This window comes from Heterocephalus glaber, unplaced genomic scaffold (assembly GCF_053883595.1).
Source record: "Heterocephalus glaber isolate CG9 unplaced genomic scaffold, H.glaber_assembly_v1.0 deba00001773, whole genome shotgun sequence".
Classification (NCBI taxonomy): domain Eukaryota; kingdom Metazoa; phylum Chordata; class Mammalia; order Rodentia; family Bathyergidae; genus Heterocephalus; species Heterocephalus glaber.
In genome coordinates this window covers 9,676,128-9,692,412 of record NW_028258463.1, presented here as the reverse complement: position 1 = coordinate 9,692,412, position 16,285 = coordinate 9,676,128, and the positions used below count along the sequence as shown (strand labels likewise).

The 16,285-nt window shown below is 55.4% G+C and overlaps 1 protein-coding gene across 6 annotated transcripts; it reads left to right on the top strand.

The window, feature by feature from the left end:
* The first annotated feature begins 9,109 nt into the window (after positions 1 to 9,109).
* Ormdl3 (ORMDL sphingolipid biosynthesis regulator 3) lies at positions 9,110 to 14,884 on the top strand. 6 transcript variants are annotated; one of them, XM_004859477.4, is made up of 4 exons: positions 9,110 to 9,263; positions 12,040 to 12,238; positions 12,991 to 13,142; positions 13,336 to 14,884. In XM_004859477.4, exons 2-4 carry the CDS (start codon positions 12,065 to 12,067, stop codon positions 13,469 to 13,471), a joined length of 462 nt encoding a protein of 153 aa, XP_004859534.1. In that variant the 5' UTR covers positions 9,110 to 9,263; positions 12,040 to 12,064; the 3' UTR covers positions 13,472 to 14,884. The 6 variants fall into 6 exon arrangements, with proteins under 6 accessions (XP_004859534.1, XP_021095738.1, XP_087058753.1 ...); XM_021240079.2 differs by having other exon boundaries at positions 9,136 to 9,263; positions 12,045 to 12,238; XM_087202627.1 differs by lacking the exon at positions 9,110 to 9,263 and adding an exon at positions 9,527 to 9,672.
* The last annotated feature ends 1,401 nt before the right edge of the window (positions 14,885 to 16,285 follow it).

The following is a 16,285-nucleotide window of genomic DNA, read 5'->3' as shown; positions in this document are numbered from 1 at the left end:
GGGAGAAAGAAATCCTTCATTGTTGTTGGGAGTGCAGACTGGTGCAACCACTGTGGAAATCAGTATGGAGATACCTCAGAGAACTAGGACTAGAGGTCCCATTTGACCCAGCTATTCCCCTGCTCGGGATCTTCCCCAAAGAATTAACAGAATCATACCACAGCGATATATGTGCACCCAGGTTTATAGCGGCACAGTGTGTAATAGATAAAGCTTGGAAACAGCCCAAGTGCCCATCAACTGGAGACTGGATAAAGAAGATGTGTTTTTTTTAATAAAGTGGAGTCCTACTCAGCCATAAAGAGTGAGGAAACTGGAGACACTTGTAGCTAAGTGGATGTACATTGAGGCTGTACTCTAAAGTGAAATAAATAGAACACACATGTGTAAGTACCAAATAGTTTCTCTGGTGTGAAAAACTAGAAGTGTAAATAAGGATCAAAATGTATAGTTGATATTGTGAAATAGGAAAAAAAAGATCTAAAGGAGTAGAGGAAGTAGGAGGGGTGGGGGAAAAAAAGAAGAGAAAAAAAATATGAGAAAAGGAAAAAATGGAAACAAAGTCTTTGTAAATAGGGAAGGGTAGAGGGGGTGCAGGTAGGGTTGGGGACTGGGGAAAAAAATAAGAACCAAGATACATCATGTAGAGGTACAAGGTCCCAATGAGGAATGTAACTGTATTGTATGCCTAAAATGTACCAATAAACTAAAGGGAAAAAAAAAAATAAAATGACCAACCAAAAAAAAAAAAATCAAACATAAAATAAAATTTTGAGACAGGGTCTTGCTAAGTCGCTCAGGCTGGCCTGGGCTTTTTGATTCTCCTGCCTTAGCCTGCTGAGTAGCTGGATTATGGGTGTGTACACTGGCACCCAGGTTTGAGTCTGCCTTTGCGAACAAATACTGCTTCAGGCTCGAGAGAATCCGCCATGCTGTGAGGCTCTATGCAAATGCTGGTTGCTTTGAGTGTCATCTTCAGGTGCTCACAGTGGCCTCCTTCGTGATGTCAGCTCAGGGCAGGTGCCCTGCCCTCCTCTTCCCTTCCTACTCAGGGTCCATGAAGTTCTGGAAGAGAAGCCCCCATGAGCCAAGGTGGTAGAGGGGCCATCCACACCCGCATTCATCTCCACAGCCGCCGTCAACCCTGCCAGAAGGAGGGGCTGCTGTTCATCAGACTATCTTAGATGGCAGGTAGGTAAACTGAGGCCTGGAACGTGACCAGAGTTTCACAGGGAGTCCGAGGCTGACCCAGTCCCGTTGCCGCTGCTCTCTGGTCTCTACCCACATTCACCAGCATCCTGTGCCCGGCCTCCTGACCCCAGGCCCCCGGTATGGCATGGACCCTGACTCACACCTGCTAGGGTCCAGGGTGCGAGAGTCAGGGTGTCCCAAACCATGCTAGATCTCGGAAGCCCTTTGGGGGACCAGAACCAGGCCCATCAGTGCAAATCCAGTGCAGGCCATGGGGCCGCATGCGACTGCACAGGCTGCACATCCATGGAGTTCACCCTGCAGGTTACCTTTATTTTTCTTTGCTTTTTTTTTGGTACTGGGGATTGAACTCAGGACCTTGTGCTTGTGAGGCAGGTGGTGGAACCACTGAGCTAAATACCCGGCCCTATTTTTCTTTGCTTTTTGACACAGGGTCTCTCTATGCAGTTTGGGCTGGCCTTAAACCTACTATGTAGCCCAGTCTGGCCTGGAACTCACAGTGATCCTCCTGCCTCGGCCTCCCGAGTCCTGGGATGACAGGCTCAGGCTGTTCTTAGTTCTGTGAAGATGCTGGCTTTTTTTTTTTTTTTGCGGTACTAGGGATCAAACTCAGAACCTTGTACTTGCTAGGCAGGTATGGCGTCACTGAGCTACATCCTGGGCCCAGATGCTAGCTGTTCAAGGCACTGGGTCTCAAACTCAGCAACATGTTAGAATCACTTGGGGCTTTTAAAAAAGTGCCATGAAGCCAGGTGTGGGCATGCACGCTTATAATTCCAGCATTTGGGAGGCTGAGGCAGGAGGATCACCACCAAGAGTTCGAGGCCAGCCTGGGCTACATAAGACTTTGTCTTTAAAAAAAGCTATTCAAACATCCTTCAAAGCTGTCTGGACATCTGGACAGATACTGCATTTCTGGCAGCTGGAGGTGGCAGCGGCTGTCCCTGGCATCTAAGTAGGAGGTTCTCAACAGGGTTTGATTTATGGTAGGAGAGAGTGGGCTGAGCCTGCCCTCTCCTGCTCTGAATGTGGCAGGGGTCACTTCCAGCATCCAATGACCACAGGGCCAACAAGGCAGAAAGGCAAAGTCATGAATGTCACTGAAGGGCCGAGGATTTAGCTCAGTGGTTTCGCCGCCTGCTGCGCAAGCGCAAGGACCAGAGTTCGATCCCAGGTACCAAAAAAAAAAAAAAAAAAAAAAGAATGTCACTGAAGGGTGGGAACTGGTCACTGAGAACAGAATGAAACAAATCACTGAAACCTTGGCGTGGACATCGAAGTGCTGCCTGGCCAAACGTGGCAGCTGCCTGGCTCCCCATTCAGTGTGTGGGAAAGACAAGCCCTGCTTCCGCCTGGCGAGAATACAGCAGGCTTTGAAAGCCACTCATGCCAGGGCCACCCGGGGCACTCCTGGGATCTGAGACCTGGCACACACCAGGTGGTGTTGGGCAATTCTTTGGTTTGGGTTTCCGTTGCTGTCCACCCGGAGCATGCTTCATTGTGCCTGGCTTCTAGACAGGGGCATGGCTGGAGGGGCTGGTGGCAAAGGCTGCAGGTAAAGAGTAGAAAGGGACCAGGTCCTTGTGAAGAACTGGGACTTGGGCTGAGCATGGTGGGGCACACTGTCATCCCAGCACATGGGAGGCTGAGGCAGGGAGACTGCTGTGAGCTTGAGGCCAGCTTGGGCTACATAATGAGTTCAAGGCTTGCCTGAACTAGTTCCCTGTCTCATAAAAAACCAAAAAACAAACAAAAAGAATTGGGACTGGAGCAGAAGCTGATGGGTTAGACATGGTATTTGATCGTGTTGCCAGTTGGCAGAAGGCAGAGCAGCTAGAGCGACGTGCAGGGGCCTGACGAGAAGGGGCTGAGGGAGGCCATGGCTCCCGTCTAGCAGGTGTGTGTGGCGCTTGGCAGTTTGCTGTTGGCGGGGGAGCGCAGGCCCAAGGTCCTCAGATATTTGTGTCATGGGACGTGGCCTCCTCTGTCCCCGGGGGCCTCTTGGTCCCTGACCCTGCATCTGGGGCCTCCACAGCGGTGGGCAGGGGGAGGCTGGGCCCTCTCAGGTTCCAGCCGGGGAAGGACGTCATCTTCCCAGGCCCCGCCCTCCCTGTTGTGAGACCCCCCAGGTGCAGCCCCGATGGGGTGATTGAAGGGGAGGAGGAGGCCAGCTCACAGAATTCAGGGGGCCCAGACTGTAGGGGCAGACACCAGATCGCCCAGGCTACAGCTGAGGAGTCTGCAGGTGTCCAAGGCCAGAGGGTGGAACAGTGCGTTCTGCCTGGCCACTGGGGAAGGCCTCACAGAGAAGGTAACAGTGGAGCTGGGCTTTGAGGGATGAATAGGAGTCTACTAGATAGAAAAGGGTAGGAGGAGAAGTGTTCCCGGCTAAGACAGGATCAAAGGAGGGCAGGGTGTGTTTTGGGAATGGTGAGGGCTCCATGCGGCTGCAGTCTGGTTACAGGTGAGTGGTTTGATGAGGCTGGGAAGGTGATCCATTACAGTCCTCTGCACACAGCTCTCTGCCTGGAGCTGGGACACGGCCAGCGCCTCATAACAACTGCTGAGTAGCTCCTGCAGGAGATGCTGGCCTTAGGCAGGGAAGGAAGGGGCCTGGGTGCAAGGCCACTGGGATTTCTAGAGAGATGAGGCCTGCTAGGAGTGGGAGCTCATTTGGAGGCTGCTAGGGATCTTGTCTTTTTTTTTTTTTTTTGTGGCACTGGGGATCGAACTGGGGACCTGGCCTTTGCGAGGCAGGCACCGGAACCACTGAGCTAAATCCCTGGCCCCAAGGCTCTTGTCTTAAAGCTACTGATTTTTACATCCTTTGCTCTTTTGCTTTGTACAATTCCTAGTTATTTGTTTGTTTCTTTATTTGAGACAGGGTCTTTCTCTGTAGTGCAGGCTGGTCTTGAGCTCACTATGGAGTCCAGCCTGGTCTCAAACTTGTAGTGATCCTCCTGCTTCAGCCTCCTCAGTGCTGAGATGACAGGTGTGTGCCACCACGCCCAGCTTTTTGTTTTCCCACAGTGAGCTATATTCCCTAGGACTTTATATTCTTTATTTTGAGATAGGGTTGCACTAAGTCACTAAGCTGGCCAGGCTGGGCTTGAACTTTCCATCCTCCTGCCTCAGCCTCCTGAGCCTCCTTTGGGATGACAGGTGTGCAGCACCAGGCCTGGGTAAGCTGCTTTTATTCTCAGGAGGGAACGCCCGATGTCCGTGTCGAGCGACCGGCAGATGAAGGGCTCCTGCGGCACCGGCCCTGGGTTCCCACGCAGGGAGCCTGGCACCCAGGCGTTGGCGAAAATAGCCTAAAATAGCCAAGCAGGCGAGGGGGGCAGTGAAGAGACCTCCGTCCTGCTGCCCTCTGCCCCGCCCGCCCCGCCTGAGTTCTCAGGAGGCTCAGGAAGGCCCCCGGCCCCGCCCCCGCCTTGTCCCCTCTCCCCAGCAAAAACACAAACAACTGTGGAGGAGGCGGGGAGCTTTGCCTTCCAGGTACTGTCTAGGGGCTGCCCTCGCCCCCCCACCCGGCAGGCAGTGACGATAGGAGCAGCCTTTCTACCCCAAGGGTCAGGGCAAGAACTTTCTTTCTTTTGTTTTTTGAGACAGGGTGTTGTTTGTAGCCCAGGCGGGCCTGGAACTTGCAGCGACCCTCCTGCCTCAGCCTTCCAAGACTGACAAGACCAAATTTCTTTCGGCTCCTTCTCTTTGCTACTGTCACCTCTGGGGAATGCATTTCTGGTTTATCCATCCTGCCTGCTGGGGTGTCTATCGCTAGCAAGCCCCCCACGCCGCTGTGTCCCCTCAGTGGGCTAAGCAGCTTTCAGAGGGCAGGGAGAGCCACTGAGGCTGACTCTGTTTAAACACACATGTAAAAGGCCGGGGATTTAGCTCAGTGGTGCCGTCGCCTGCCTTGAAAGCAGAAGGACCTAGTTCAATCCCCGGTACAAAAAACCCCCCCAAAACAAAAAACACACATTTCATAACAAATGTAAAAGTCATATCGCATGACACAAAATTTGAAATGAGAGCATGAAAAAGATCACCCGTCCCTCCATCCTAATATGAGGTCTGCTTTTTCTTTTGTGGAATTTCTAGAACTTAGGAGAGACTCTCCTTATGAGGTGGGATCAGTGAAATAAAGACAATCCTTAGCTTTATCTGTGTGCCAGGAATTGTTCCGTGTTTCACATTTGTTGACCCATTTAGTCCTCACAGCATGAAGTGGATATTATCAGGATTCCTCTATCTGTGTTAGAAAAGAGAGAGGTCATCGGAGCACTGAGAGGTTCGGGAATTTGCCTGGGAGTGGAACCTGGTGTTTGGATCTTACCAGTGCTCCTCTGGCTTTGCTTATAATTATGAACACAAATGAAAGCTTAGAAAAACCTATTCATTTATTTCCTTTTTACAGTACTGAACCCAGGGAGTGCTGAACTACATCCTCAGACTGTCTAAATTTCTTTTTTCAACTTTTTAGACAGAGTCTCCCTAAGTTGTCCAGGGTGGCCTTGAACTTGCAATCCTGCTGCCTGAGCCTCCTGAGTAGCTGGGATGACAGGCATGCGCTGCCTCACTCTACTGAGAAAATCTTTTTATGAACAATTTCAGGCATAAAAAAGTAGAGAAAGTTATAGATGGAACCTCATGTCCACATCAACCAGCTTTAATAATTTCCCTCTTATGGCCTGTTTATTTATTTCCCCTCCCCTGTCCAGATTATTTTGGAGCCAATCACTCTGTCATTTTGTCCATAAATAGCTTAGTGTATCTCTATATATCTTGGAAGGGTCAGATGGACTGTTCATTTAAAAAATGACTCTATGGCAATACTATATCATGTCCTAAAATGTGTACATTGCTCTTTTTTCTTGTGGTACTGGGGATTGAACCCAGGGTTTTTGCTCTGAGCTACATCCCCAGCATTTTTTTTTTTTTTTTGAGACAGGGTCTCACCAAGTAGCTGAATTGCTCAGGCTGGGCTGTAACTTATTATTATTATTATTTTTAGTACCAGGGATCGAACTCGGGACCTTGTGCTTGCAAGGCAGGCACCGGAACCACTGAGCTAAATCCCCGGCCCTGGCCTGTACTTTTGATCTTCCTGCCTCAACTTCCCACAGTGCTGGGTTGACAGGTGTACACTACCATGCCCAGCTCATGTATACTTTCTTTTTTTTGGTACTGGGGATCGAACTCGGGACCTTGCACTTGCAGAGCAGGCAGCGGAGCCACTGAGCTAAATCCCCAGTCCCCTACCCTCATGTATACTTTCTTTTTTTTTTTTTTTTTTGGTACCAGGGATCGAACTTGGGTCCTTGCGCTTGCAAGGCAGGCTGTGGAACCACTGAGTTAAATCCCCGGCCCTAATGTATACTTTCTTGATACCATCAAATATTGAGTCAGTATTCAAATTTTACTGATTATTATTATTTTTTTTTACTTATTAATTTATTTTATTGATACCAGGGATCGAACTTGGGACCTTGGGCTTTCGAGGCAGGCAGCAGTGCCACTGAGCTAAATCCCCAGCCTGTTTTTGTTTTATTTTTTGAGACAGGGTCTCAGTATTTGGTCCAGGCTGGCCTTGAACACATGGTGATTTTGTCTCAGCCTCCTGAGTGCTAGGATGACAGGTGTGGGCCACTCCGCCTGGATCCTGATAATTAACAAAATTTCATTTTTAAAAAGCTGGTTTGCCTGAATCGGTATCAAAGTAAGAGTGCTGTTGCTTTTGATTGACACTTGATTTGTTTTAATCTGCAAATTTTTTCCTTCCTTTTCTCCTTTCCAATATTATTTAAGAGATTTGAAGAGCCGGGCATGGTGGCACATGCCTGTCATCCATCCTAGCACTCAGGAGGCTGAGGCAGGAGGATCACCATGAGTTTGAGGCCAGCCTGGGCTACATAGAGAGACCCTGTCTCCAAAAAACAAAAGTGCTACCAGATGTGTCCTCGTGGCCCCGAGGCATGGACAGTTTTTCAGCCTCTTGGCACACAGTCCCGATTGTTTGTCCTGGGGGTTGCCCTTCATCCTGAAGAGGCTCAGGGCTTGCCCTAGCGGCAAGATGCTGGAAGCCAGAGTAATTACGAGGGCCATGAGCCGCAGAGGGAGAGACAGGTGACAACAGGGACTGTGGCTAAATAAAGCAGAAAGTGACCCACGATGGACCACAGCCCGAGTGAGTCAGAGGTTTGTGTCTCCCGCTGTTGGGTGAAACCCTGGCTAACAGGAGCCATTACTAGGTCACGTGTGTCCGGCCACCTTCCCATGGACTCTGCATTCATCAGAGCCTCATGGCTGACGGGGACCTTGCCCACTCACCGAAGTTCACAGAGATGTGAGGAAATTGGAGAAGGCCCAGAGTTTGGCCACCCTGATGGAGGTGGGAAGAATCCCAGAGAAAAGTCAAAGGCACGGAGCAGGGTCACTTTGGAAAAACTAGAGGCGCTGTCCTTGGTAATGCCAGGCAGAATTCTGTGATGATGTCACTGACAGCTAACTATAAGAAAAGGGGTGTCCATCAACCATTAGGTGCTTTGGGGGACAGGTGGGGCTTTTTCAGGGCCTGGGGTGATGACGTTGATTGTGGGAAAGCACTCTGGAATATTTGAGAAGCTGCCTCCTCTGCGTGATTCAGATACCCAGTTGCCTGGTGCCCACTAGCTGCCTCCGGGGTCCACTCCAGCCTTTTGGCCACTGGTTCCTGGTAGCCCCCTGGGAAGAGGAGGGTGGGAAGTCCTGGGCTGGGTGGCCTGGGCCAGCCTTCATCTTCCTGTGCCCGCACATTCACTTCAGGGTGCGCTTACAACCCAGCAAGTTGGCATGCCACGGCATCACTGGATCCTGCTATTCCAGCCTGGCCACACAGGGCAGAGCGAGGACTGAGAGGTGGGCGGGGAGTGGAAACTACCCAGACAAGGCCCTCTTGTTGATATGCAGAGTGGGGTGACCCAGGAGACATTAGGAGCCATTTAGTTCTGCTTCCTACAATGCAATAGGTGTTTTACACGCATGCTTTGGAATTCACACAGCCTCTGAGGTAGGGTTTCACAGGTGTGGAATTGGAGATTAAGACGAGTAATCAGCTCAGGGTTAGACTATCAATAAAGGGGTGTGTACACCATGCCTACACCGCTGTAAAATCTTTGCCCTCGCTTTTGGAGCCCGTAGACTTGAAAATTGCAGAGCAGACCCTCCCACCCAAAAGCCACACACACGGACAGGAGGGAGGCAGAAACTCCGGCTCCTAAGTCTTCATCAAGGGTTCTTTCTATAACGCCTGGCCTATTCTGATGTCTGAATCGGGGAGACTCAGCATGTGGCCGGGCCTAGGCCCGCCCTGGTCAGGTGCGGCTGAGAAGCAGGCCAGGTCTGGACTCCGGTTCCCCAGGGGCTCCGTTCTCTGCCCTACAGACCCTCATCCCAGCAAAGGTCTGAAAATCCAATCCCAGGAGAGTCTGGCAGGGCAAAGGGCAGGGTGAGCCAGGTTCTGGAGTTGCCAATCTGGGGTTCAGGCAGTGGGTGCAGTGGGGGAAAACCTTGGCCTTAGGATCAGAACATGCCAGCAGGGATCTACTGAAAGTTACTTAAAACTTTCCTCCTCTGCAAAACCCTGGCAAGGGTAAACCACACTTCAAGGGCACAGGTGCAAAAGCTGGAATTGCTACACACGGAAGTAATACCGCCTGATCTCCTTACTGCGTCACGGGAAAACCTTCGGCTCTCAGGCCCTTCGAAGCCAGAGCCAGAGTCCAGTCAGACCCAGGGAATTCCCTGGAGGCGCTGGCCTCAGAGGCAGCGGAGAACTACAACTCCCAGGAGGCGCAGCACAACTCGAGTACAGAGGCCACGGAGAACTACGACTCCCAGAAAGCACCGCGCGACCGGCGCCGGGCGTGACGTCACTGTGGGCCGGCGCAGGGCGCTGATTCGGTGATAGGTGCCAGCAGGGTGCCGCCGCCGCCGCCGCCGCCGCCGGTGGTTGTATCTTCGGTCCCTGCTCCCGGGAACCTCTCCCGGCCCTCGACCTCCCGCCCCGCGCGGTGAGTCCGGCTGGGGGCTCTTGGGGTGGCTAAAGGAGGGGCGGGGGAGAAGGCCAGGAGGCTTCTGGGGAGGCACGAGCTGGGGGAGACCTGGGCAGGGTGGCTGGGGGTCGAGGCCAGCGTCGCCCGAAGGGTGCCCGCCGAGGGAAGGGGAGCCGGAGGCCGGTTATGGGACGCCGGGCAGGAGCGCCGCGGCTGGAGGCGGGGGGTGGAGCGGCTGGCTTTCGGGGTTAAAGGTTCGGCTGGACGCGTGGAGATGAGCTGGGCCCGAGTGCGGGGTCCCTCCGGCTGGGGCTCCCGCTCCGAAAACCCCAACAAAGGCGAGGATCCGCCTCCCTGCCCGGGGCCAGCGAGGCTTCGCTTTCTTTTCCCTCCGCCTCCTGGCGAGGGGAGGCTGGGCCGAGGAGAGGTGAGCAGCTGTAGCTGGGCCTGCAGGTTGGGGAAGCGGACCGAGTGGAAGTGGCCTCGTGGGGTGCTGCTGCGGACTCCCCGTCGGGGTCCCGGGAGGTTGTGCTGGGTGGTTGTGCTGCTCACCCAGAAGGCGGTAAGTGCGCTATTTAAAGAGCCGCTCTTTTCTGCGGGAAGGACTGGGAAACACCAACTGGTCGCCCTGGGGCGCTGTCTGGTCTTGGTGTGAGCCGGGATATTTGTGTGTAGAGCCCAGGGGGAGAAGAAAGGGATAAGAGCTACCAGCAAAAAAGTAGTTAAGAGAACCGAGTTGCTGCGGGCTCTGGTTTGACACGGGTTATGAAACCACATGAAGAGCTCGTGCTGGCAGCCACCTGCCAGCTAAGGCAACAAAACTTTTCAGCCTCAGCTGCTGGGGAGCTGTCTGCCTCTGCCCGCCTCTTCTGTCTCCCCGTTCCTCTACTTCTGGCATAAGGGTCAGCTGATTACTGATAGGAGTGACATGTACCGGTAGGGACAAGAAAGTCTCAAGAGCGCTTTCAGGCTGCCGGTCTTTTTCTTAGTTTACTGATGTTTTGTTTTGGGGGACACCTAGTGTTCAGGGTTCAGGAGGAAGGTTTCCCGGTTTCCACCAGGACCTGAGGCTGGGTCCCTCCTGGACTCATCAAGCTTTGTTGGATGCCCAGTCACAGTGAGAAGGGCTGTGGGCTCTCGGACAAAATGCTGCGGAGGACAGGTCCTTCTGTATCAGCACCGCTGTAGGGCTGGCTTGTGGAGAAGGGGCAGCAGTTTGTGGTGACACTTAGGAAACTCTTCCTAAGCCCTTCAGAGCCTCACATCTCAGGCGGCCCCGGCACTGCCCCCACTGGAAGCTTTTTTGTGGTAGGTGTCCCAGGGGCTGTATTAGGTCAACCAAAGCCCCCGTTCCTAAGAAAGTGAAAAGCTGATTTTCTAGCTCCTTGGGTTTCTGTTAGGCCCAATTACCCAGCTTAATGGGGCTGGCTTCAGGAGCATTACTTCCCCCAGTGCACCCGGCCAGCCAGGTGTGGTGTGTTTGCTTGTTGGGAAACCATGTTCTGGGTCACATTTCGCCTGAGGTCTCCAAGATCAGAGCTTCCTGGGAAAAGAAAACTTTCTCCCGTGATCCTGAATGGAGGAAAGTGGCCCCTGAGAAGTCTGGTGGCTCTGCAGGCTGGGCCAGGATCCTAGCCAGAGGGAAGTGGCCGCTGAGAATGGGGGACTGGCTGTAGCAGCATGAAGGGGTGGTCTCTGGGCAGCCCCTCAACACCTCCATCATCCAGAGGGGGCTGTTGCCATAGTGATCATCATGGGGACTTTAAGCAGGCAGGGGCTGACTTCAGGTAGGTAGGTGAGCCAGGTGCCTTCTTGTCCCACCTCCTGCTGGCACGGGACCCTCAGGGGTTGGGGACAAGAGGCAGATCATTCTCCTCCTGACTATCTCTGCTCGCTTAAGTTGCCGCCCCCATTGGATCCTGGGCAGCAAGTGCAGCCCTTCTGGTTCCTCCTGCTGCAGGGCTTATCCCATCCAAGCTGGAAGGGAGGTTGCGTGGGGATGGGCAGGGCAGAGATCAGAGGAGGAGCAAGGAGGCCACTGAAGGGTTTTGTGTCCTTGGGAGGGGATGTTTAGCGTTCTAGCTGCCTGTGGAGCTGTGGATGTTAGCCATGTTCTCTGTTCTCCTCTCCTCTCTCTCTGGTGGGGTAAAGGGCCATGGTAGTTGAGCAACAGAACTGGTGGCATCCCAAGAATTAACCTGAGTGGCTGCCAAATGGAGAAAATGTCTGGATGTGTTGCTGTGTGTTACCAAAAGGGAGCCTTCCAGGTCTGGGCAGAGGTTGACCTAGGCCTGCTGCTTTGCCTCCGTCCTCCTCTTTCTACCCTGTCACTCCTCCTAGGCTGGGGAAATCTAGGCGTAGAGAATTAAGGGTGGGTGACAGCGGTGACCCCCAAATATTTCATCCACTGCAGCAGCGTGTGCCCTTAAGCCCGGGCTCCCTTTCCTCCCCAGGGACAGCTTAGGGTGGGGGCTGTCTCCTGGCCTGTGGCAGGGGTGACACTGAGAATTCTGGGCGCAGGATTCGTCCCCTCCTGGGAATGCTGGAGGGAGTGGGGCTGGGGACGGACACCTCCTGACACCCTGTCCTCCTGGGGGCTGCCAAGGCATTGTCTGGAAGGCACGATGTGTAGGGCAGCCGGTATTAATCCAGCCCAGCAGTGGCAACTGACCAAAGCCGGGGGCCGCCTCCTGCCTGAGCATCCAAACACTGGATCACTCCGTGGGAGGGGTTCTCGGGTGTGAGGGGAAGGGGGAGTGGCGTGACCTGTCTCACCCGTGCTGCTTGTTTGCAGAGCAGCCGCAGAGAGGGGCGGCAGGATGAACGTGGGCACTGCGCACAGCGAGGTGAACCCCAACACACGGGTGATGAACAGCCGCGGCATCTGGTTGTCCTACGTGCTGGCCATCGGGCTCCTCCACGTCGTGCTGCTCAGCATCCCCTTCGTGAGCGTCCCTGTCGTCTGGACCCTCACCAACCTCATCCACAACATGGTGAGAGCCTCCTGCGGCCAGCCTGGCACAGCTGAGGCACAGGAGGGGCTTGGCAGACCCGGGCCAGGTAGCCGGGGGGTGCCCTGACAGCATCCATCTCCAGAGCCCAGGCCATCGCCCGCCTCTGCCCCATGCTCCTGGGTCCAGCCCCATGCATAGAGTCAAGTCTGCACATGGGTCCCTCCCTGCAGAGTGGGTGGCTTCGGGCGTCAGAAGGTGGCCCCAGCACCCAGGCGTCTTGGTGCCTGGCCTTGTGCTGGATGGCCTGTGGCGCTGTCATCCACTCTTGTCCCTCTCTGTCCCTGCCCACCTGCTGCTGCTCTGGGCCCAGTGGGCATCTGGTCCTTTCTTGTCATGGTGCCCTTTCTGGTTGGCGCATGGAGGGCAGCATCTGTGCCCGTTCTGCATGCCAGGCCTGGCCTCTGCCAGGCTCCTGCCTGTGTCCTGCTGCCCAGTGGAGGGAGGCCAGAGGTCACCAGAAGCTATTACTGGTAGAAAAGTTGAATCGGGGACCCTGAAGGGCTTTCCCCTCCCCTTTTGTGGTATAGGGGATTGAACCCAGGGCCTTCACACTGAGCTATTTATTTTAAATTTTGAGGCAAGGTGTCTTAAATTGCTAAATGCCCAGGCTGGGCTGGAAGAACTTGAAATTCTCTTGCTCAGCCTCCCAGAGTCCTGGGATTACAGTTGAGCATCTCCTCCACAGGCTCCCTTAGCCTTTTGTATCTTCTAAGGAAGCCCTTTCCTTCCAGGGCATGTACATCTTCCTGCACACAGTAAAAGGGACACCCTTTGAGACCCCGGACCAGGGCAAGGCGAGGTTGCTGACCCACTGGGAGCAGATGGACTACGGGGTCCAGTTCACGGCCTCTCGGAAGTTCTTAACCATCACACCCATTGTGCTGTGAGTGCCCCGGTGGGCGGGGTGAGGCCTGGCCTGGCCTGGCCTGGGCATAGCCCCGGGGAATTGCAGGGGTGGCACTGCGCTACTGGGGTGGAGTAGGAAGGCCTCGTAGCCCAGGAGTTAGTTCCAGTCTCGGACCTCGGGACCCCGGGCGCCCTCCCACCTTCCCATCTGTCCCACCCTCTACCCACAGGTACTTCCTCACCAGCTTCTACACCAAGTACGACCAGATCCACTTCGTCCTCAATACGGTGTCCTTGATGAGCGTGCTCATCCCCAAGCTGCCCCAGCTGCACGGAGTCCGAATTTTTGGCATCAATAAGTACTGAGAGGGCACAGGAGGGCAGATGCTCTCACTGCAATGCTGAACACGGAGCTTGGAGCTCAGGATGCTGTGAAGCCAGAACATCCCCGGGCCTAGTTTCCCCTGGCTTCCCCAGTAGCGATTTGGAGTAGTTTGTAGTGGGGTTGGTGTGGGCCCTCAGGCTCTAACCCTTTCTGAATTTTTTGATCTTTCCTTTTGGCTTTTGAGTAGAGACTCCATGGGGTGGTCAGGGAAGGGGCTGGGCTCTGGGTGACCTCGGACCTGCGAGGTTGGGACAGGAGGCCGGGCTGGGGACCCCGGTCACTTATTTACCCAAAGCACTTTACCCCTGCACAGGGAGCCGGGGACGGTACGGTTCTGGATCGTGTCCCCGTAGGTCTCAGCCTTAGGGTAGTGCTCAGTGTTCTTGTTCAGATCTCGGGAAGTGCGTGACACTGCCCAACTCCATGGCACAGACAGCTGTCTAACACGGGCCTCAGGATTCGGCAGCTCCCCTCAGCCTGGCCCGGTGTGGTGGGCAGGGCACAGGGCTGGCATGCAGGGTTGGAGCCACACCGTCCGGTCCTGGTGGAGGCTGGGAGAGGGAGTGGGGCGAGCTGGGGTAGCCAGTTGGGTCTTTGAGGTAGGGGCTGCGTGGATGAGTGTAAAGGGGTTGGGGGGAGCTGGACCCCGTGTCCTCTGGGGTGTGGTTCGGGCCATGGGCTTGGGTGGTCATTTCACCTACGGCATGGAGGTTTTTGGTTTTTTTATTTTTTTGGTACTGGGGATCGAACTCCGGTCCTTAGCTTGCGAGGCAGGTGGTGGAACCACTGAGCTAAATCCCCGGCCCTACCTACGGCATGGAGATGGCAGTGGGAAGGCGGGGCAGCTGCAGGGCTGAGGTTCTTGGGTTGGTGGGAGGGGTGGCCCGCTGGCCGCCCTGGTGCAGGTCTGGTCAGACACCGCCCTCTGCAGTGGTGAGGGGCGTGGGGGTGGGAAGCTGCCACAGAAATGATGGGTGGTGGGTGCCTGCCCAGCCCTGCACCCTGCAATCTCCTCCTATGGGCAGGCTCTGGGGCCTGGCTTCTGCAGGGCACACACATGTGGGCCAGGAAGCCACCCCACACAGCTGGGCTGCTGGACCCCTGCCCAGGTAGGGCAGTGGGGGAAGCATGGAGTGGCCGCAGGTGCTGCCCCCTCATCCCGAGCCCGGGCTGGGCTGAGCTGCCTGCCTCTCCCCCGCAGCTTGGGGCGCTGTGCTTTAGAGCAGGGCCTGAGCGAGGAGGGTGCCCCCTTCCCCAGCTTTGCCTCCTGGCGCCCCCCCATGTAGCATAGGGAACTTTCACCTTCACATCTTTCTAAGCGAAGCGTGAATAGGATTTTTACTCCCTTTGTACAGTATTCTGAGAAACGCAAATAAAGGGCGATCCGTTCCTGCTTCCTGTGTCTGGCCGCTGCCTCCTTGGGGCTCTGGGGAGGGGACTCTGGGATGCCGCAGCCCCGTGGGAGCTGGCGGAGGCTCTGAGCAGAGCAGGACCTGCTGTCAGTGCCATAGGCCTCGAACCTCAGACTCGGAACAGCCGGGCCAGGAGGGCGTGCGGCCCAGCGATGGCTTCACACATGGAGCTGGGGTCCCAAAAGGTGCCCAGTGTTTCCCCCTGGACTCCGTCCCTCTCCTGAGGTCTTCCCAGTCACTGCCGCCTTGGGAGGGCCCCATTTCCTCCGGCCCTGCCTGCCCTCCTCATGGGTTTGGCTTGTTTTGAGACAGGATCTTGCTACATTACGTAGTTCATGCTGGCCTCAAACTTGTGATTCTCCTGCCTCGGCCTCCCGAGTGCTGGGATTACAGGTGTGTGCTACTGTGCCCAGTGCTTTCTCTGGGCTCCAGGGATGTTCATACGTCTTCCTTTGCCAGGAGCATGAGTGGGAAGGGAAACAGCACCCCTTGCAGAAGCCCGGGTGTGGGAGGGGTCCCCCCAGCAGCCTGCCCAGCTCTGGCCCTGGGCCAGCATCGCTACCTCCTCGGGGTGGTTCTGGCCCAGGTCCAGCTGGTGCCGTGTCACCCTGCCCACCCCCACAGGCCACGAACGGCCCAGGAGGAGAAATGCAGTTGGGCCAGCCAGGCCTGCAGGTCACTTCAGCCGCCATCTGTTCCAGTCCCAGCCCTGCCACTTGCTAGCATGTGGCCTTAGCAAGCTCCTCCTCTGAGCCTGAGCCTCCCGCTGTGTCAGGAGACCACCTGCTTGGGATCTGGTGGGCCTCCGCATGGCACCCAGCAGGTAACTTCACATGTGACACCCGCGTTAGTCACCCTAACTGCCACCACTTCCTCGGATGCTCTTCCACACCTGAGGGGTGCGAGGGGGGAAACAGGCTGGGCTGGCTCAGGGTCTTCTCTGAGGAGGCCCACAGGGCTGGCCCACGGGGAGGCGTGTTGTGGAGGAGGCGGGTGCAGGGGTCTGCATCTCCCTGAGAGCATTTGGGAGGGTGCACGGGGAAGAGGCTCTTCCTCCCGTCCTGGGCTGCAGGTGCTTGCAGGTGTCCTTGCCACCCACCTTCGCACCGGGACAGTGCCTTCTGAGGCACTCACGCCGAACGGAGCTGTCTGCTGCCATTCAGCTGGTCCCTCCCCTCTTCCTGCACAAGATTGCATGGCAGCCCAGACTCACTGAGGGGAGTAGATCTCAGGGTCTCCCACCTCCTTGGGTCGAAAAGGAAAGGTGGCCCCTGGCCTTCTGTCTCCACTGCAGCCATAGGTGGCTCACCAACAGGCCTGGGCTGTGGGTGCCAGCCCTGCCCAGGCTTCCAAGGAGTGCCGCCCCCGGGGGCTCCAGTCATT